Source organism: Plectropomus leopardus, chromosome 11 (assembly GCF_008729295.1).
Source record: "Plectropomus leopardus isolate mb chromosome 11, YSFRI_Pleo_2.0, whole genome shotgun sequence".
NCBI lineage: Eukaryota > Metazoa > Chordata > Actinopteri > Perciformes > Serranidae > Plectropomus > Plectropomus leopardus.
In genome coordinates, this window is record NC_056473.1 from 450,653 (window position 1) to 473,742 (window position 23,090).

At 40.5% G+C, this 23,090-nt stretch overlaps 1 protein-coding gene across 1 annotated transcript in view; it reads left to right on the forward strand.

Moving 5' to 3' along the window:
• ntrk3a (neurotrophic tyrosine kinase, receptor, type 3a) overlaps positions 1 to 23,090 on the forward strand; it is a 245,384-nt gene that overhangs the window by 82,423 nt on the left and 139,871 nt on the right. The window contains exon 4 of the mRNA XM_042496388.1: positions 2,205 to 2,276. Within this exon, the coding sequence (XP_042352322.1) occupies positions 2,205 to 2,276 (72 nt within the window). The remainder of the gene's footprint in view (positions 1 to 2,204; positions 2,277 to 23,090) is intronic.

Sequence of the window (23,090 nt, forward strand, 5' to 3'; positions counted from 1 at the left end):
CAACAACTTCCTGTTAGGCGTTGAAGATCATGTTGCCATTGCAACGATATTCATGAAACACCTATGAAATCACAAGCAGGCATGGTCAAGATCTCAAAGCTTTTCGTACCAAGTTTGAGCTGAATATGTTCAACCTGTAAGGAGGTTCCTGTGTCACGGAGAAACAACAAAGGTGGAAACCAAGCCACGCCCAAACGGTGTGACGAGAACTCGTTTTTGTTTTCATGTCACAAATCTTAAGGTCATTTTTACAATTAACTTCAAATGTAGACCACATTTGAAGTTAATTGAGTGAAACATGTAGGAGATATGCATTAAAGCATTAAAGAAGAACACGTATGATTTCAATTTAATTTCCTGTAACCAGTAGGAGGCTCTATAAAAAATGGTAATGCTTATCATGTAGATGTGTTCAGGGTGGGACTGATTGGACCATGTCCCTCAGAGTCATAAACTACTTCCTGTTTACTTTCTGGTTCATGGCGAGACATGGAAATGTTTTGCCCAGTAACGCCCACATGGTGTGACAAAAACTCAAGATTTAATAACTTTTGATGTCCCAGGCCTTCTGAGAGGATGTTCAAATTTTGAAGGCAATCGGATGAAATCTGTAGAAGAAGATCGAAAAATTCTTACCCCTGAAAATGGCCAAAAACACGCCAAAATTGCAACTTTGAATCAAAATGGCCAACCTCCTGTTGGGTTGGCTGAATGGGTCCAAGATACTTTTTTGTTCATCTTGGGGTGCTACATGAGTCTTCCAATTTTGGTTAATGTAGGTGAAAGCAGTGACGGGGACTGACAAAAATGTAATGGGGGCGCTCCTCAGCCATTTTTTGAAATTTGCGCCTGAGAACCTTAAAATATCAACTTTTTCAACAGACCTGACAAAGCTGCAAAGTTTCATGAGTTTTTGAGAAAGGCAAATGGCCAAAAGGCAATTCATTTATAGGAAGAAGCAGAAGAAGAAGAATTCCTTGGATTTTAATAATGTCCTCGCACCCGTTTAATGCTTGGGCCCTAATAGTTCCTTGCATTCCAAAACGGTCCTCACACCGTTCGGTGCTGGGGCCCTAATTGAAGCTGCAAGCAGCGATGAACAGGCCCTTGGACCCCCAAATATGTCAGGGTAGTGGCAGGACTCCAGCTAAAGCGGTCTTCATTTCTGTGAAAGTCGGAATATATACACAAAAGAGGTTAGACATTGGAGTGGGCTGTTTCACATGGTGTATTACTTCCAGCAGCCACTAGGTAGCAGGGGAGGAGGGACAAATTCCATGTAACTTTGTGTACATCATTTGTTGTGCAAACCATGTAAATATCATTACATGGTTTACAATCCAATTATAATTATCCCTCAAAAGGCTTACTTCCTGCTGCTAGCAGATGTCACTATTATGACTAGTGAATATTGTCATACAGATGTGTTCAAGGCGGGAACCTAATAAAACCTATGACGTTTCAGGCAGATCTGACAATGTACAACAAAGTTACAACAATGTCCTGTTTTCTTGCAAAACATCAAAATTGTACGTCAGATAACTGGAAAACCATAAAAGTCTTAAGATCATACAGACAGAATTTCAACTGGATCCAATTAATTGTGTAGGCCAAATTCATAAAAGTATAAAAAAAAGTTAATATTTCCTGTGGCCACTAGGTGACACAATGTCAGAAATGTACTCAGGGTGGGACCTTTATCAAACAATGTAAACCAAAAGTTGCAACAATTTTTCTGTTATGGCCAGACATCAAAATTGTACGCCACGTCAAGGCAAAACTGCAAAAGTTTTGCGCAGACCTGTGATAACTTTTAACCTCCAAGGGGTTAAAAATGGACACACAGCATTTGAAGTTGATCGAATTAATCCTGTACACAAGATGGCAAAAGTACGAGGCCCGAAATAGCCAAGAATGAGCACCAAATTAAAATCAAAATAGCCAACCTCCTGTTGGGTTTGGGGGGTGGGGGTAGGCTTTTTTGTGTGTCTGGGCTTGATACATAAGTGTACCAAATTTCATAATTGTAGGTGACAACAGCCATTGGGGCTACACGTTATGGGGGAGCTGTGGTACCCTTTTGCCAAGCCTGTTTTCAAAACCACCAAAATAGAAAATTTTTTGTAAGTCTGAGCTTTAATCATTTTAAAGTTGTTTTTGATATAGGGCTTACCTTTGCGTGTCTTTCTCATTCTTTTCCTCAGAAACCTGTCCAAGAACCCCATGTTGACCACATTGTCCTGGCAGATATTTGAACATCTGCAGCTTTTTGAACTGTAAGTACATTATTGTCTTCGAGTTCCAGCTGAAATCCTGTGCCTACCCTACTCACAAATCAAGCCTGGGCAAGAAGAAAATCAATTAAACCTGCAAGCAGCAATTAATGGGCCCTCACACTCACACATGTATGCTGGGGGTACTGGTGGGACTCCAGCTAAAGTAATCATTCATCTCTGTGAAAGTCAGATAATGTATGCAGAGTTTGGACTCTGGAGTGATCCATTTCACATGTTGTAGTACTTCCAGCAGCCACTAGGTGGCAGTGGAAGGGTTGCCAGGGTACTCGCACCGGTCAGTGCTCGGGCCCTTATTATCACAATATTTTTGTCTTGATCTCAATATTGTGAGTTAATTGTAAGATTGACTGTTATAGATTTTTTTATTTGTTACCTGCCCTGGACAGGTCTTCCTTAAAAGCATAATCTTGATCTCAATGGAATTCATCAACAAACATTTGTTGAGTTTAGTTTTGTTTAGTTGTAGCATATGCTAATTACTAATAGGTTATATAGACCTTTTTTTCTCATTATTATGACTGAGTTATTTCAGTGTATCCTATAATAACTGGTCACCACCAGTTCAACTGGTTTTAACAGTTGAACCAGTGGTATGTCACATGGTGTAGTATTTTCAGTGGCCACTAGGTGGCAGTGGAGGGGATTCAAATTCCATGTTATCTTGGTGTACATCATTTATAGACCAAACGATGTAAATATCAAGTAAATCCAATGATAATTGTCCCCCAAGGCTTACTTCCTATTGCCAGTAGGTGGTGCTATGACAACAAGTGAAAATTGTCATACAGATGTGTTCAGGGCAGCACCCTAATGAAACCTATGACGTTTCAGGCAGATCTGACAATGTACAACAAAGTTACAACAATTTTCTCTTTTATGGCAAGACATCAAAATTGTATGCCACGTAAAGGGAAAACCGTAAAAGTTTTGAGCGGACCTGTGATGTGATAACTTTTCATCACCAAGGGGTTGAGAATGGGCACACCAATCCTGAAGCTGATTGAATCCAGTAGGACAAAATGGCAAAAGTACGAGGCCCGAAATCCCCAAAAATGAGTACAAAAATCAAAATGGCCAACTTCCTGTTGGGTTTGGGGAATGAGTCCAGGAAACTTTTTTGTGCGACGTGGCATGATACATAAATGTACAGAATTGCGTAATTGTAGGTGAAACTTTATGTGAACTTCCCATAGGGGCTACACGTTAGGGGGCGCTGCCTGTTTCTGAAAACACCAAAATACGAAATCTTTTGCCTGGCCGGACAAGAATAGCAAGATTCGTGAGTTTTTAAGCATGCTTAGGCCTCCAAAAATGCGATTCATTTGGTGAAAAAATAAAAATGATTAAAACTGCAAGCAGCGATGAACGGGCCATCACACCCCCAAACAAGTCAAGGCTATTGAGTGACGCAATCACCCATTTCAGTGAAAGGCGGAAAATGTACGCAGAGATTTTGGATGGGAAGGAAGTAATTCGCCATGTGGAATATCTTTGAGATATTCCACTGCCAGGCTCCAGCCCAAGATCTGTGGTTGTCTATTTCATGGAATATAAAACCAAAGAGCTGGTGCATCGCTCAGCCTGGGAAAAGAAAGAGATTCACTTTGAAGGAAAAAGAGTGTTTTTTTTAACAAGATTACCCGACCGAAATATTTATGAAGAGAAAGGCTAACTTCACAGTCAGAAAAACACTCAAGGAAAAGAGGCTCCGTTTCCAGACAGACCCCTAAAGGGGTTTAAATGCACTAGAGACACTACATGAAAAACTGAAAATTACTTGCATAACTTTCATAGAAGCCAGTAAGATTATATCTACAACCAGAACGGATTTTTAAGACACTAGGTGTTTTTTTTTTCTTTGTAAATTTAGGATTTTTATATTGACCACATCTGGGAATAGATGGAAGTCACTTGTGTTAAACTTGTATGTATTTATAGTAAATTTCATTTTGATACACAGACATATGTTCTATTGTTCAGGTCATCTGGGAATGCTTAAATATCTGTTAAACTTCTTTCTGTTCTACGGACTGAAATGCTTCATCAAAAATAAAAAGTAATCACACTCAATGTAAATGGGTTACATAATCCCATTAAAAGAAGTAAGGCAATTGCTAAAAAGAAAATAGAAAAACAAGATATAATCTTTTGGCAAGAAACACACCTTTCGAATATTGAGTATAAGAAGTTATGTAAAATGGGATTTAAAAACTCCTATTATTTCTCTGATGAAAGAGGATGAGCCAGGGGGGTAGTTATATTGATCTCAGAAATTTCAGATAAAGAGGGGAATTTCTTTGTTTTTACTGACCATAAAGAAGTTACATTACCGAATCTTTATAGACCACCAGGGAATGATAAACAGTTGATCAGGAAGGTTTTTAATGTGGTATCTGTGGAAAGAGATGAGGAGTGTTGCTCAGAGAAATAGGTATGGTAGATATATGGAGGGAATTACATCCATCTGATAAATGTTTTACTTTTTTCTCTCATTCACACTCAATGTACTCAAGAATTGATTTTTTTTTTTATGTTTAACCCAGACAGACATAGGATTATTGACTGTAACATAGGGATATCTCCGACCATGCAGGGGTATACTTAATGTTACATTTAGACAATAAACCAAAAAGAACCTTTTTGAGACTTAACACTAGCCTTCTGAATGACCCTCAGTGTGAAAAAATATATAGAGGGAGAATTTAAAAATGATATGACCCATAATAATGGAGTTGTTTCCCCCAGCATATTGTGGGATGCTGCAAAAGCAGTCAGTAGCGGTAGTAACCTCATTGAGTCGTCTGCTCAAAAGAAAAAAAGAAAAAGAAATTAGGGACTTGACTAAAAAAATAAAATCTTTGGAGAATGAACACATGAAATATAACGACATCATCATCCTAAATCAGATTAAGGATACAAAACAAACTCTAAATAATATATATGAAAATCAAATAGAGAAGAGAGCTAAACTAATTAAACTTTTTTTTTTAATCAAAATGGCCCTAAATCTAAGAAACTACTTGCATGGAGAATACGCAAACAACAGATGGAAAGATTTATACATAAAGTCAAAGACCCTCAGACCAATAAGATGTACCACAATTTGGAAGACATACGAACATCCTTTGAAACATACTACACAAAGTTATATGCTCAACATCAGGCAGCTGACTTAGCAGCCGTGTCATGTGTGTCGTAACATTTTTATTGTCTTTTGGATTTATCATCTGTAGGAACAGAACAAAATAAAACATTAACCAAAGACATTACAGAAGAAGAAATAAGCAAGGCTATGTCAAGACTAAAATCAAATAAAATGCCAGGTACTGATGGCTACACATGGGAATGGTACAAAACCTTTAGACAGATAACAATACCAATACTAAAGAAATGTTTTAACTATGTGCTAGGGGATGGGGAGACCCCATTGTCCTGGAGACAAGCAGTAATTTCAGTAATTCCAAAAATGGGAAAAGATAAGAAAGAATGTAGTTTGTATAGACCTATATCTGCTCTAAGCATTGATTATAGATTGAAATTAAAACTGCAAGCAGCGATGAACGGGCCCTCGCACCTCCGCGCACTTCGGGGCTACTCGCTGGACGCCGACTGATGCGACCGCATCTCTCTGAAAAAGGGCAACACTGCACGCAGCAGTGAATTAGTGTTTCCTCACTGTAGTGCTTAGGCTGGAGATGTGTTTCGCAGGTGTGTGTATGTGCTTTGTGATTTGCCACTTACAGCATTGTTGTGGGTTTACTCACAGCAAAAAGCATAGGAAAAAATGACAGTATATTTCTCCTTTTTCCCTGATGATCACAATAAGCATTCCATAAATGTGTTTCTTGTTGCTACTTAAATATAATGCCGCTGAGAGATTCTGAAAAATTGCTTAGTCCAATAAAGTCAGCATGTTCATAGTCCTCTCCACCTGTACCCTGGAACCTTAGATCACCTTGTTCATTTGCAGGAAGATGATGCCATTGTTTTTTAACATGACAGTATGTACTTCAATGTTGCTTACCGTATAAAAACTCTGACTGATTGCACCACTGTCCACTGTTCTGCAGCGCTCTCTGTCACAATGTCCTTGAGTGTCTAGAGTAGTTTAACAATGAAGTAAGAGAGCACTTTGACTCTCTCTCTCTCTCTCTCTCTCTCTCTCTCTGTGTCTGTGTGGCAGTCAAACAATGGTTGAACAATGGAGTAAGAGCTCTATCTAGTGGACAGCTATAGAAGGCAACTATTTCTAAAAACCCCCAGCATCATTTCCTGCAGTATATGGTCTGGTGTTTTCCTATCAGCACATTTGGGAAAAATATGAGCCAAGGCTGATTTGCTCCATTATTTCTGTGAAATGCTTGTATCAGGTGTTGATATGGGTGTACTGAAAAATCAGTCGGGCTCTAGCAGAAATTGCAAAAATTGGCCAAAAAATTTAAATAAAACTAAAATTGGTGGACTTTCTGTTGTGTTTAGGTCATGGCTCCAAGAGGCTTGTTTTGTAGGTCTTGGGCTTTTACATAAGTTTCTCAAGTTTTGTAGCTCTAGGTTAAATGGTTCGCGGGGGCTGCTTTGCTAAAAAAATTAGTAGGTGGCGCTCCATAGCACATTTTGGCACATCACAGCAAAAAGAATCATATCAAATATCATATCATAGGACTATTGATGTGTATACCACGTTTCGTGAGTTTTTAAGCATCTTTAGCCTCTTAAACACAACTTCCTGTCCAGAATGTCAACAGCGAGCAATTTATCACCAACTTTAGGAAATACTGGTGTCCAGATTTGAAGTCAATCAGATGAAATCTGTAGGACAAGTGTAACCCAAGAGACACTAAAATTACAAAAAATGTGAAAATTCAAATTAAAATGGCACACTTCCTGTTGGGTTTAGGGCCAAGAGGCTTTTTTGTAGGTCTTAGGTTTTTGAACATGATTCTCAAGTTTCGCAGCTCTACGTTAAATGGTCTGCGGGGGCTGCTTTGTTGAAATTTTCCTAGGGGGTGCACAAGAGCTATTTTTGCACATTAATGCAAAAAAATCATATCAATTATCACAGTTTAGTTTTGATGTCTGTGCCACTTTTGGTGAGTACTGGTGCATGACTTGGCCCTCAAAAAGTGCTTCCTGTTTTATGGCGAATAGTGTGTAACTATGGCAACAGCGTTTGATGAAAACTCAAAAGCATTTTTTCTGTGCATCATGAAAGTCTTTGCAGTATTATGAGAGCATTTGAGGTTGCTCTGGTGTATCTGCTACAGGAGACACATTAAAGTGTAAAAAAGTAAGTTCCTGTTACCACTAAGTGGCGCTATGACTGTGATTCAAAATTTTGCTGCAGATATGTTCAGGCCTAAACTCTTATCTAATGTGTGAAAGATCTGACCATCTGGGGTCAAGTTATGACAGTTTTTGATGTCATGTCGCAACGTTGAAATTCGCCGTGGCGTCACGGGAACACCATTTGATGAAAACTCACAATATCCATTTTCAAGCATCAGCAGTGGATACGTGTTGCATCAAGGCGAAAAACATCCCTATCATACCACCTGCAACTGGCAGACAGATGTAAACTACCTGTGTGTAAGATTCTTTTCTGTTCAACCCTTGGCATCGCCCCAAGAACCATCGGCTCATGGTTAGCTGTGGACATGAAAACCAAAACTGATCCGCCCAAACCCAAGATCATTAAGACTGGTCCACATATGCCCATATCAGATGCTGACCAGACCTTCCAGAAAGAATGGCTCTCTGGGCTGCCTACCGTTCCATCCCATTACTGTCGTCAGGTTCCCTCCTGTCAGGATAAGAAGTTTCTGGACCAGGGACAGTTCTAAGTGACCTTCACAAGGAATACCAGAAAGCTGCTGGTAAAAGTGGAGCACGTGTTGTGAGTGAGGCATATTTCCGAAGAGCGTTCAGTGAGCAGAAATACTCTATGTTCGTACCAAAAAAAGACCAGTGTGACGTATGTATCGGCTCCAAGGTAGGAAATATAGATCAGGATACCCTTACTACTCACATAAAATTAAAGGCTCAAGCTCAAGCTGAAAAAGCTAAGGATAAACAAGAATCCAGTGACAAACTCTCAGTGTGGACAATGGATCTTCAGTGCGTTCTTCTGTGCCCCAAGACAAAAGCAAGCACGATGTATTATAAAACTAAATTACAGATGCACAACTTTACTTGCTTCAACCTGGGTAACAAAGATGGGTATTGTTACACCTGGGAGGAGCATGAGGGCTCCCTTAGCAGCGAGGTTTTTGCCCATCTGCAGTACAAACACTTCAAGTCAGTCCTAGGGGCCGACCAAAACACTGAAAAAGTCATAGTCTGGAGTGATGGTTGCGGCTATCAAAATCGATGTTGTATCATTACAAACGCGTACCTAGATCTGGCCATGAAGCATGGTGTCACCACAGAACAAAAGTTTCTGGTTGCAGGGCACACACAAATGGAGTGTGACTCCATGCATAGCCTCATTGAATAGCGTACCATCAAAGATATTCACACTTCACGTGATTACATTGTCATCTTTGAGACTGCACGTTTGCATCCATCCCCATACAAGGTCACCCAGCTATACCACAATGACTTCATGAAGTTATCTGGGGCCTATGTCACCAACATTCAACCAGGTAGAAAAGTTGGCGACCCCACAGTCCATGACCTTTGGGCTTTCCAGTACTTGCCAGATGGTCGAATGCAGTACAAGTTGGACTTTGAGTCTGACTCGGAGGACCTGCCTTAGCGACTCAGCATCCCCAAAGAACCATACCACTTGGTTCCACTATTTCCTGCCCAGTTGCCAATTACTCTCAGGAAATTCAATGACTTGCAGGCAATGAAACCAGTACTACCAAGAGTGGCCCACCAGTACTATGACAACCTCCTTCATCAATAGACTGTGAAAACGAGTTCACACAGCACCTGAGTGGGACTTTGGTTAAGGTTAGACAAGTAAAACAACTTGGTTAATGTTAGACATTTAAAACAACCTGGTTAAGGTTAGACAAGTAACACAACTTTGGTTATGTTATCTTTATATTTATATGTAAGAGAAAAATTGCCTAAGTCATGGCATATTCTGCCTAAGTCACTTTTATTTGTTATGCAGTTGATGTTGTGTTTTTTTTTTTTTTTTTGGCAAACTTGTTCACACATATGGTTGAACTTACTGTTACAATCTCATTAAAAAATACCAATGTGCTTGCTAAAAACTGTGTTTTTTCTTGTTTTCTGAAAATGTTCAAATATGACTTGGGCAATTATGCTATAAGTTTTGTAGCTCTAGGTTAAATGGTTCGCGGGGGCTGCTTCATTGAAAATTAGAAGGTGGCGCTACAGAGCACATCTTGGCACATCACAGCAAAAAGAATTATATTAAATAACACATTATAGGTCTATTGATGTCTATGCAAAATTTAGTGTGTTACCATGGCAACAGCAAGTATTTTTTTCAGTGTATCATTAAAGACTTTGCAGTATTATGACTGAATATGAGGTCGCTGGGGTTAACCTGCTCTAGGGGAAACATCAAAGTGTAAAAAAAGTAGTTTTTGTTGTCATGTTGTAACATCGAAATTTGCCGTGGCATCATGGGAACGCCATTTGATGAAAACTCACAATATCCATTTTCAAACATCACCAACATCTTAATGATTTTTTGACACAGTTTTGAGATCAATCAAGTCAACCTGCTAGGAGCTGGACCCCTTACTGTAAAACTTTGTCTTTCCTGCGCCAATAGGTGGTGCTCTAACAATCGCATAAAAGAGTCATATAGATGTGTTCAGGGCGAAACTCTCATCAAACGTGAAATTTGATGCAGATTGGATCATGTACAACTGAGTTAAAAACTACTTCCTGTTTCGGGACGAAACGTAACTTCTCAGCCTCTAACTTCCACACCATTGGACCAAAACTCAAATGGGTCGCAAACTAGGTTTTGTCCCGACCTAGGTTTGTCCCCATGTAGCAAAAATTTGCTACAAATTATTTTTCAACTTAAAATGACGGATTTTCTGTTGGGTTTAGACTATGGCTCCAACTGACTTTTTTGTTTGTCTTGTGATGCTCTATACACCGCCTAATAATCATAATAATCAAAAGGGTCCTAGCACCATTCGGTGCTTGGGCCCTAAAAATATAATCCCAGATCGAATTGACACAGATCAGACAGGCTTCATAAAAAACAGGGAAACCCATGACAATGTGAGACGGTCTCTCTACCTCATAGACCATATCAGAAGCAGTGACATGGAATCTATTGTTATAGACCTTGATGCCAAGACAGACTTTGATTCAGTTCAATGGGAATATCTGTGGTCCTTAAACTTTTTGGCTTTAATAATCAGGTAATAGGATGTCTGAACTCCCTATACTGTTCTCCCTCAGCTAGAATTAAAATAAATGGAAATTTATTCGAAACAGTATCTCTTGAAAGGGGACGTCGACAGGGAAGCCCCTTTAGTCCCACAATTTTTGCTCTATTTTTGGAGCCACTGGCACAGGCCATTAGAGAAGACAAGGATATAACAGTGGTATTGATTGGAGATACACAGCATTCAGTATGTTTATATGCAGACGACATCCTTGTGACCCTTACCAACCTTACTGCAACTTTGCCAAAATTATTGTCTTTGCATTAAAGAATTTGGTTCATACTCTGGTTATAAATTAAACTTACATAAAACCCAGACCCTTACCTTGAACTATGAACCACAGGAAAATATCTCCGGACTGTGTAGTTTTAAAAAGAAATGTAACATAATTGAATATTTAGTAGTACGGATACCAGAAGATCTAATCACTATCCATGTACACAATTATATTCCCAATAACAACTGATATTAAATCAGACTTAAATTGCTGGTCACTATTACCAATGAATATGTACAATCGTATAATGCTATAAAGATGAACATATTACCCAGGTTACTTTTTCTTTTTTGAATCTTTACCTGTTGAAAAACCCTCTAAACAATTTAACGAATGGAACAGCATCATCTCAGTTTTTATTTTAGGAAAACAAAAACCAAGGATTAGATTTCAGACATCCCAACTACCCAAAAACAAAGGTGGAATTGGCTCTACCCTGCCTGGAAGATTACTACAGAGCAGCACAGCTACGTTTTTTGGTATGTTTGTGTAACCCCAAATGTGATGCAAAATTGAAAGACTTAGAACAAAGCAAGATAAACATTTGTCTCTCATCAATACTGGGTGAAAACGCCCCCTTAACGTATGGTACAAAGAACTTGACTTGAAATTTGAGAGAAATGCATAAATTTTACGCTGGATGATATATGATGCTGAATTTATACCAGCATAATTTGACTGCAGATTTAAACATTGGAAGGATAAGGCTATCATTTCATACAGTACAATATCATCTTTCAAATCACAGAAAGTTTAATTTAGAGTAAAAAGATTTCTTTAGGTACTTTCAATTGAGCCATTATTTTGTTAAAAACATTAAAAGTGCTGGAGAGAGAGGAATAAACCTGATTAAAATATTCATTGATGCACATAGGATGAATGCAAGCACAAAACTGATTTTTAAGAATTTACTCGTCTTTACAACTTGAAAAGGGTCTTTCCACAATGTACATTAAATCCTGTTGGGAAAAGAAGCTGACATAAAATTAACTGAAGATGACTGATTAAACACATGCAAGACAGTCTTTGTGGGGGTAATTTGTTTGGAAAAATACCTTAAGGTACTTTATAACTCCCACAATTAGGAATTACAGGCCAACAGACCGGAACATGGTCAATTCTGGTGAATGTGTGGAAATATGTCTGCTGGTCATTTTCATATTTTTTAGGAATGTCCTAAAATATCTTCTTACTGTGTGGATGTGATTACAGAGATCCGATTAATAACCAACCCAGAACTTGACTGTAACTTTAGCATTATTTATTTGGGAAATGTGCCAACTGGATTGATAAAGCGGGACAGATATCTATTACAAATATTATTAGTAGGTAGCAAAAAAGCAGTAACCCGGAAAGCAGAGTAAAGAGTCCCCAACAAAGGCTGAATGGACAGAAATATTTAAGGAAATTTATATTATGGAATGACCGATTTTTGTTCTAAGACAAGCCACTGTGAAATGTGAAAACTATTGGAAGGAATGGAAATCATACATGAATTTGAAGTGATTTTTTTCTTTTATTATATGTTAACATTGTTTGGAGAATTGTATTTTACAACAAACAGAATGGACTTTGGCCTTAATAATGAGAGAAAGACTTGAAAAAGAAAGGGTATGAAGAGGAAGGGAGAATTAAGAGAGGGGGCAAGGGGGTAAAGATGGGGCAAGGGAAAGAGATGAGAGAGGAGGAGGAAAGAGGGAGGGAAAAGGGAGAGAAAGAGGGGAGAAGAAAAAAAAACAAATGTTTTTATGATCAGAGTCAAGGATTACAAGGACCTGGTAGGAAATCAAAGGACAATTGTGGACATAAGGGATGCACAGTCCGTGATATTGAAATGACACACATTGAAAACATCTGCATCAGCATATGCTTTGGCATCACAGACTCAACAGTTTATTTAACACTTACTCCAACACTTTACAGTAATAGTTATCAGTCCATTTAAACAACTATGAATGCAATGTATGACAGCAGAGCCTGTGGAAAGACAGCATGTTGACCAGTGCTGTAAAATATGTCCTCAAAGCTGGGATAAGCTGTTGAAAACCATTGAAAGGTTGTCAGCAAACAAGACATCAGGAATACCTTTCTGTGGTATAGTGTGGGCATTCCATGCTGGGACAGAGGTTCTCAGACCAGCTCTGCAGCTGCATTCCTGGCTAATGCTAGTGTTTTAAAACCGTATGTATTTATTAATTTTCAGAAAAATAAGAAAATACCACACCTCTCACCCAATGGCAGCTGGGATAGGCTCCAGCCCTCCCATGATCCTCACGGGGACAAGTGGTTACAGACAAAGAATGAATGAATTAATTAAAAAAATACTATATTGTTGTTGCTTAAAGTACAGCCTTTTTTATCAGTTAATGTTTAATTATGGACGTGAATTCTATCTTTGCTTGTACCAACAAGACAACTTTGAAGCTTAACGCAAAAACACCAACAGGTCCCATTTCATCCAATGCCTGCCAACCATACTGCTGAGAGAAACACGAGGGTGAAATACCCAATCAAGCATGCATTGTGGTCGCTAGCCAGTAACAATTTGGGGAAAATACAAATGAATAAATGCACCAGGTATATTATCTCAACCCGCTTTCTCTCAGCAGCATGGTTGTGCCTTGACAGGCTTTGGATGAAATGGAGCCTGTTGGTGTTTGTGCGGTAAGCTTGGAGGTTGTCTTGTAGGTACAAGTGAATGCTATTACGTATTTCTAACTGAACTTGTTACACTATGGATTTTTTTTTAAACTTCCTTTGAATTAGGCTGCTGCCCTCGGGTCGCGGGGGCAGCAGCCTAAGCAGGGAAGCCCAGACTTCCCTCTCCCTGGCCACTTCATCCAGCTCTTCCCGGGGGATCCCGAGGTGTTCCCAGGCCAGCTGTGAGACATAGTCTCTCCAGCGTGTCCTGGGTCTTCCCCGGGGCCTTCTACTGGTGGGACATGCCCTGAACACCTCACCAGGGAGGCGTCCTGGAGACATCCTAATTAGATGCCCGAGCCACCTCATCTGGCTCTTCTCAACGCGGAGGAGCAGCGGCTCTACTCCGAGGTCCTCCCGGATGACTGAGCTTCTCACCCTATCTCTAAGGGAGAGCCCAGCCACCCTACGGAGGAAGCTCATTTTGGCCGCTTGTACCCGCGATCTTGTTCTGGTCGAGAGCTTTGCCTTTCGGCTCAGCTCCCTCTTCACCACTACAGATCGGTGCAGAGTCCGCATTACTGCAGACGCTGCACCAATCCGCCTGTCGATCTCCCGCTCCATCCTTCCCTCACTTGTGAACAAGATCCCGAGGTACTTAAACTCCTCCACTTGGGGCAGGATCTCGTCCCCGATCCAGAGGGGGCACTCCACCCTTTTCCTACTGAGAACCATGGCCTCGGATTTGGAGGTGCTGATTCTCATCCCGGCCGCTTCACACTCCGAACCGATCCAGTGAGAGCTGGAGAGCTTCACGGGCCGATGAAGCCAACAGGACCACATCATCTGCAAAGAGCAGAGACCCAATCCTGAGGTCACCAAACCGGACCCCCTCAACACCCTGGCTGTGCCTAGAAATTCTGTCCATAAAAGTTATGAACAGAATCGGTGAGAAAGGGCAGCCCTGGCGGAGTCCAACCCTCAGGACCCTCCTCTCTAGTACCCCCGAATAGACCTTGCCAGGGAGGCTGAGGAGTGTGATCCCCCTGTAGTTGGAACACACCCTCCGGTCCCCCTTCTTAAAAAACCACCACCTCAGTCTGCTAGTCCAAGGGCACTGCCCCTGATGTCCACGCAATGTTGCAGAGTCGTGTCAACCTACAACAGGCCCACAACATTCAGGGCCTTAAGGAACTCCGTGCAGACCTCATCCACCCCCGGGGCCATGCCACCGAGGAGCTTTTTAACCACCTCGGCAACCTCAGCCCCAGAGATAGGAGCCCACCCCCGAGTCCCCAGGCCCTGCTTCCTCACCGGAAGGTGTGTCGGTGGGATTGAGGAGGTCTTCGAAGTATTCCTTCCACCGATCCACAATGTCTCGAGTTGAGGTCAGCAGCGCCCCGTCCTCAGCATACACAGTGTTGACAGAGCACTGCTTCCCCCTCCTGAGATGCCAGATGGTGGTCCAGAACCAAAGCCGTCCGGAAGTCATTCTCCATGGCTTCACCAAACTCCTCCAACGCCTGGGTTTTTGCCTCGGCGACCGCCGCAGCAGCATTCTGCTTGGCCTGTCGATACCTGATTGCTGCCTCTGGAGTCCCACACACCAAGAAGGCCTGATAGGACTCCTTCTTCAGCTTGACGGCACCCCTTACCTCCGGTGTCCACCAGCAGGTTCTGGTGTTGCCGCTCCGACAGGCACTGACCACCTTACGACCACAGCACCGGTTGGCCGCCTCAGCAATGGAGGCACGGAACATGGCCCACTCAGACTCAATGTCCCCTGCCTCCCCCGGGACATGGTTGAAGCTCTCCCGGAGGTGGGAGTTGAAGCTCCTTCTGAAGGGAGACTCTGCCAGATGTTCCCAGCAGACCCTCACAATGTGTTTGGGTCTGCCAGGTCTGACCGGCGTCCTCCCCCACCTTTGTAGCCAGCTCACCACCAGGTGGTGATCGGTTGACAGCTCCGCCCCTCTCTTCACCTGAGTGTCCAAGACATACAGCCGCAAGTCCGACGATACGACTACAAAGTCGATCATTGAACTATGGCCTAGGGTGTCCTGATGCCAAGTGTTCATATGGACACCCTTATGCTTGAACATGGTGTTCGTTATGGACAATCTGTGGCGAGCACAGAAGTCCAATAACAAAACACCACTCAGGTTCAGATCGGGGGGGGGCATTCCTCCCGATCACGCCCCTCCAGGTCTCACTGTCGTTGCCAACGTGAGCATTGAAGTCCCACAGCAGAACGAGGGAGTCCCCAGAAGGAGCACTCTCCAGCACCCCCTCTAAGGACTCCAAAAAGGGTGGATACTCTGAACTGCTGTTTGGATCATAGGCACAAACAACAGTCAGGATCCGTCCCCCAACCCGAAGGCGGAGGGAGGCTACCCTCTCATTCACTGAGGTAAACTCCTCTCTCGAGAAGACTGGTTCCGGAGCCCACGCTGTGGGCTGTATATCTAGTCGAAACTTCTCAACCTCGCGCACCAGCTCAGGCTCCTTCCCCGCCAGAGAGGTGACATTCCACATCCCAACTCACACTGCACCCGACCCCTATGGCCCCTCCTACAGTTGGTGAGCCCATGGGCAGGAGGTCCCATGTCACCTCTTCAGGCTGTGCCCGGCGGGGCCCCATGGGTAAAGGCCCGGCCACCAGGCGCTCGCCATCGAGCCAGGCCTCAGGACCATTCATCGTATTCATCATAAGGGTCTGGTGAGCTACACTTTGTCTGGTCCCTCCCCTAGGACCTGTTTGCCATGGATGACCCTACCAGGGGCATAAAGCCCCAGACAACTGAGCTCCTAGGATCACTGGGACACGCGAACTCCTCCACCACGATAAGGTGGTAGCTCAGGGAGTTCAACTAAAAACTTAAAACTATGCAAGAGCAATTAAAAAAATTCAAGACAAAGTTATGAGGTAAAGTTACAGTACAATTATTGTCTAAAAACTAGTTTATACGTATACAGTGTACATTATAATATTAAATACTGTTATTCCGTGATTATAGTGTTGTTTGTTGTCTATTGCGATGCCAGTGCATGCACATGCAGCAGCCAGTAGCTCTTAAGATCCTTGCAACTTTTTTGCTATATTTTAAAAAAAAAAATTCGATACCATAGCCCTTCTGCTGAAGCTCAACTTTTCTACGACAGAGAAGCACTTATCAACATCAGGAAACTTGTGTGGGTTTTGGACTGAATGCAGCAGACTGAGAGGATCCCCACCAACGGCATACGCTGAGCAGCCTCTCAGACCAGAGGGGAAAAAAGAAACCGAAAGCACCAGATAAAAAGAGTGAGGAGAGCTGACTTGGACCGAGAACTGTTCCTCTACCAAGCCTTCCTCTGGCTAATGCCTGGTTGCAGTAGAATGAAGTGGATGAGGTGCGATAGAGGCTCACTCGGCAATGGGAAATCAGATCAGATCAAGCTATTGCACTGGATGGGCAGACCTTGTTGGCAGCCGTTAGTACGCAAGACTCTGATGTAAATTAAAAAAATGCACATCAGGAATTGAATGATGCTACCAAGCAACATGCCCTTGCAACCATTTTATATTTTCATAGTAGCTGGTGATTTTAATCAACTCATCCTTCAACTCCAAAGATGTAGCAGGATCAAGGACAAATGCAATTTCGTTTTTTAAACTTTGTCTAAAAAAAAAAGACTAATAAATCTTTCTTCCTTCCTTCTTCTTCTTGTTCTTCCTGTATTAATAAAGTCTATGATGTGTTGAGAGTATAGCATATTAACAGTATGGTATTTTATAGTACAAAGGAGTACGAAGTAGTAAATATGATGCAATGAAAGGATAACAATAATGTAAAATAGTATAACATGATGTTGTGATGATGAAGTGTAGTATATAATATTATACAGTACAATAAAAGTAGTAGTAATAATATTATAGTACAGTATGAATCAATAAGTAAAGTACAAAATATGAAGGACAAAGGATGGATCAGTGTATAGCACCAATAACTCCTTGCTTGCATTTGCCTGGAAAGAGCCTTTCTTGGATAATCAACTTAACAGCGACAGTCAGGGGCTCACTGTAAACAAGGCCAACGTTAACTACTAACATATTTCGATTTGGGCAACACTGGAAATCACTATACGTAGTTCTCAAATTATATGTTATATGTCTAATACAGTCTTCCCTATGAGTCTGCATCTCTGACAAATGTGCATTTAGAAAGAAAAAAACACAAGACTCACCTGTACCTGGAGTGTCCGTCATGACCGGATGTATCCAGCGTAGAGCCCACCCTTTCATGCAGCCCAATACACATAGAGGTTTTTCAATTCATTCAATTCAACATTTCACAAATAGAAAATTAGAAAAATTGCTTCAAAATCTTAACTCTACATTGATTTGATGAACGAAAAATAACATTAGCAAAAATTGAATTCAGTTTTTCCAATTTTCTATTTTTCCTTTTTTATATGGGAAAATTTAACTTAGAAGTGTTGCGTAAACAAATACATTTGCATCTTTTATCAAATGAAATCTATTTTTTTTTCACCATTTCTGAGACTTACAAAGTACTGTAATGGTAAATATGGGTTGAAATAATATTAGTACTGGTAATATTAGCAATTCCATGGTCACAAATTGATATATGTTTGTATATTAACAAATTACAAGCATTATAATGGTAAATGCCTTTACTTTCCATCACTTGTTTGAATCCTGTTGTCATTTGAATAAACTGGTGGTTTAAAGTGTGTCTTATTCTTTCTGTCTTTAAATATATATATTCAGTTTATTTAGTTTTCCAGTTAGGTATAGTCCATTCACATTGTTTATAATTTAATTTGATCGAAGCATTTCACACATTTGAATTTATGAAGATTTAAGTAACTTTTTATTGACTAACTTTTAAAATCTAATTACAAACTTCTGAAGCCCAGTGCACCTATTTTAACTTTTTAAACTTTAAAGCTTCTTCCAATTATCTTTTAATCTGTTTGTTACTACACTTACTAATGTTGCTAATGGAGGTCTTTCTGCACATGTGCTAACAGAGGTCCATGTGTCTGCAGCCAGGTGCTCTTGTCCTTTCCTGCTACAGTAGTCCACATTCAGATAGGAAATGAACACCGAACTCCTGTATAAAAGTCCAGGGTTAGTTTCTCTTCACTTTAATACTCTCTAGGAGATGATTGTTTGTAGCTAGCATGATTCTTGTATATAATGTTCTGCATTTGCACTCTGTCTTATTTTACTTTACCTTTTGAATTTAACAAGTACTTGTTGATCTCAAACAATACTGTATGCTCCTCAGAGCTTCAGTTTGCTTTCAGTTTTGAATTGTAATGATGATGAGCTCAATACATAAATCCATTGAACAGTGTGCTTTAAACAGAAAGTCAGTTGACCTGCTGGTTACACAGATCATCTCTGTCCTCACTTTCTCTGTGTTCTCTACTGGAAACCATCTGATTAATCTCAAAGTGGAATAAAAATAGTTTTGGCAACAGCAGCCAACATAAACGAGTCTTTACCAGCAGTCTTTGTCTTCGCTCTCCTCTCCCACATCATCAGAATCAGAATCAGAATCAGAAATACTTTATTGATCCCCGAGGGGAAATTGCCTTTAGTTACAGATGCTCCCATTCTGATGTCTTAAAAGAAGTAGGAAAGTGTAGAATAGTAAAATTCAGTCAGCCATAAGTAAATCAGTAAAATTTAAAAATATAAATGTACATTTGTTCTTGTTACCACTGTGTGATGAATAAAACAACAGATTAACAGCATTTGAATATAGAATATTACACATGGATGTAGTTATTGCATGCTTGTCTCTCTGCCTATCTGCCCCACACATTTAACGTAAGTGAGAGGTTATCGTTGTTGAATGGGAGAGAGAGGTTATCTCCTCAACAAAGTAGTGCAACGCATTTACATTACATTTCCCTGGCCAGGTAGATGAGGAAGTTAATTAAGTAGGTGTCAGAAGTGCAAAGATTGCATTGCTGCATGTCACCAGATAAACTGGGAACAACTGGTGGGGTAACAACATCATTTCAAGTATCTACTAATGCAATAACTTTAATTAAGTTGTGCTTACAGGGTGCTACATGAAGACAAGTGTAGTGTTGGATGCATCAGTGAGAGAAACACATTAGTTATGTTAATATGGTGGTGCAGCTTTTAGTAGTCATGTTTAATTACCCAGAAAATGCTTTCCACCTCCATACAATTATTCTTTTCCTAAAATACTTGTAAATACACAAATACAGGGGTGTCCGGTGGCAGAGTGGATAAAGCAGGCAACCCATGAATGAAGGCAGTGTCCTTGCCACAGCAACCTCAGGTTCAACTCCCGCTCATGGCCCTTTGCTGCATGTTGTCCCCTCTCTCTCTCCCCCTTTCACACTACTGATCTGTCTTATCTAATAAAGGCTAGAATTTTTTTAAATAAATAAATACACAGATACACCATGCTAGTTTACATGATAAGTGAAAAAATGCTGCTCATTCTTAATCACCGGTATTGCCTCATTCATAGGGCCGTTTTTAATTTGCTTCCTTCTTACCTATGTAGCTTTATCCATTCAAAAATTCCTGGAAGCTTCTGTCAGCACTCTGAGATGTATTCACTAGACTTACCCTTGCTATCTTTCCCCTAAGTTCACTTTGAAAAGGGAAAAGGGGCTTTAGGCATGTTGCACCTAAAATTTGGAAACTGCTGAAGAGTGTTTTGAGTCTGGGGGAACTGGTCTTTTTCAATGTTTTCAAAACTAGATTGAAGGAGAAGGTGGAAGATGCATCAGGTTGTAGATACTTTGACTAACTATGTGATCCAGGATATGTTGACCTGATTTATCTGTATGCTGTGACTCTTTTATTTTCTTCTCTCTTGTCATATGTCTGCATCTTTGTATAATATGACTATGCCTGTCTCTTAAGTTTAGAGTTTAAGCGGACCTATGGACAACCTCAAATAAGCGTAAAGAATTTTTTTAAAAAATGAATGAACTAAAGAGTTTTTTCAATGATGAAGAGTGTTAAAGGTGTGTGGGTCAGAGTGGCAGAGAGTGGCAGGCAGATGAACTGGTGAGCTAGCTGGGCAACACATAGAAGGCTGGTGGAGAGCAGCACAGAATGTGGTTTGTAGCAGGGTAGAACAGACATGATCTTCAGAAGGCACAAGGATTAGGTGAGGAACAAATAACTAGGAAGCAAAGAAGCAAAGACAAACTGATATGAGGCCATAAGTACCACGAGGCAAACCAAACAATCTGGCAAAGCTTGAAGGGTAGAACTGGGGTTGATGTACTGCAGGGTTGATTGGTGGATGACATCCAGGTGCACAGGATGATAACTTGCAGGTCAAGCAATGTAGTCAGCAGTAGGGAGGCCACACTCAGACAAACTCACAGGGATAGACAGTTTATAGGAGGAGCCTGAAATGTTATAAATTACTGTGTGATGATTTTTCTTTCTTTAAAGCTCTCACTTTTTGTACTCCTCATCCAATCTTATTTGCTATAAATGACCATGCACTGGTTTCCAGTGAGTAAAGCATCTCAAAGTTCTGCACATTGTTCAACTGTCAAAGCCCTCAAGTCTCTGAATATTCCCATAACAACAATTTGGCTGACTGTTTGAATTCAATCTACTTGTCTACACTTAATGTGGGTGCACCACTTAGGGTTAGATCTAAGTCTTCAGAAAGAAAGCAACCTTGGATAAATGACAATATTCACAATTGTAAATAGAATGTAGGAAAGCAGAATACAGGTGAAAAATTCTGGTCTCCAAGTACATCATAATATTAGGAAAGAGCTATTGTTACTTATAATGATATGGATGATATGGTAAAGGAAGAAAGAAAATATTATTTTTGGAACTTATATCCTTACATCAGTGTAACTCTAGGGTTTTGAAGACTGGATCAGCTGTCCAGCCCTTTGTTGTGCCCTATGTCAACGTGATGTTGAATGTGAAATTGTTTTCATCTTACATTACTAATAACTTGAGTCAAATAGAGCTGCTATTGCCCCCTATGCCACTTACTCTGTTGCCATTCACCCACTGCAAGATGTTTGTTTTTTTTTTCCAGATTATTTTTTCATAATAATCTTATTGATTTAGTAACTTTAAAAACAGAATTTACAAGGTGCTTTGACAAACAAAATAAAGCAGAAATAGGATACACAGAAGGTAATAAAATGACAGAAACCCAAATAGTCCTACTGAACACAAGCAAAGAAAGTAGGGTAGAGTTAGAATAAGATTACAACAAGAGAACAAATTTTGCAAGATGCAGAATGTAAAATGTCAAAATAAAATAATCCAACGAAATACACCAAAAACAACAGAAGCCATTAAAAGCAATAAAATCATAAATAAAAGGAAATAAAATAAATTAAACATAAGTAGAACAGGTGAAATAAATAAAAATAATTAATAAGACAGCATCACATGAAAAAAAGTCTAGAAAAATGGGTTTTATGAAGTAACTTTAAAGAATCACTGATTCTGCGAGACTTCTCTCCTCAGGTAGGTCGTTCCAAAGCTGAGGGGCCCTGATGGCAAAGGCACTGCACCTTTAGTTTTAGGCCTTCACTTTGGAATGGCCAAAGGGGCCCTACCCTAGAATCAAAGGCTGTGAGCTGGCACGTAAGGGGTCAACATTTTTGTCATGTAGCTGGTCAGATGCGCTTTAAAAGTGATCATTAAAATCAACTCTAAAACAAACAGGGAGCCAGGGGAGAGAAGCCACGATTGGGGTGATGTGATGTAGTCTATTAAAACCAGTAACCAAGCTGCTGTGGTCTGAAGTAGTCGGAGGCAGGAATGTGATTTTTAATTTATGCCAGAGCGGAGGGAGTTACAATAATCAAAATAGAAAATATAGTGAAAAAATTTAAAAAATGTCATACCCCTCCTATACTGTGAGCTCTGCATGTACCTATTTGTCTAAGAACGTTCCAATTGGCCAGCTACATTAATGCAAAGTTCAGTGGGAGAATGTGTGCTTGTGGTAAGAGGAGAGTATTTCCCACAGAGTTCAGTAAAGGGCTCCACCTGCACTAAAAAAAAACTTAAAACTCATAATGACATTTACCAATGGGCAATTTACACCAAAATTATCTGAAATGCCAGCTCACTGATTAGAGAGTAGTATTTAAAGCAGTAACTAGACTGACTCATTCCTCCAGCTTTTCACTGAGAAATAAACTCCCATTGGGAGTTACATAATTCCCAATCTGTTAGCTTCAATTGATTTCAGGATTTAAAAAAAAAATGTTTTATTTTGTGTGTGCATGTGTGCATGTCTTTGTGTGCATGTAACTATTTTCTCTCATTCTCTCCACCTTTCCAGTTTTGCAGTCACTGTACAGTAGGAAGAGTAGGGAAGTGGTAAGGAAAGTAGGAAGTGGGCCTACTGTACAGAAAACTGTACATTAAGCCCACTACACCTACACATTCAGCTGACTCAGTCTGAAGATCCCTTAGTAACTGCT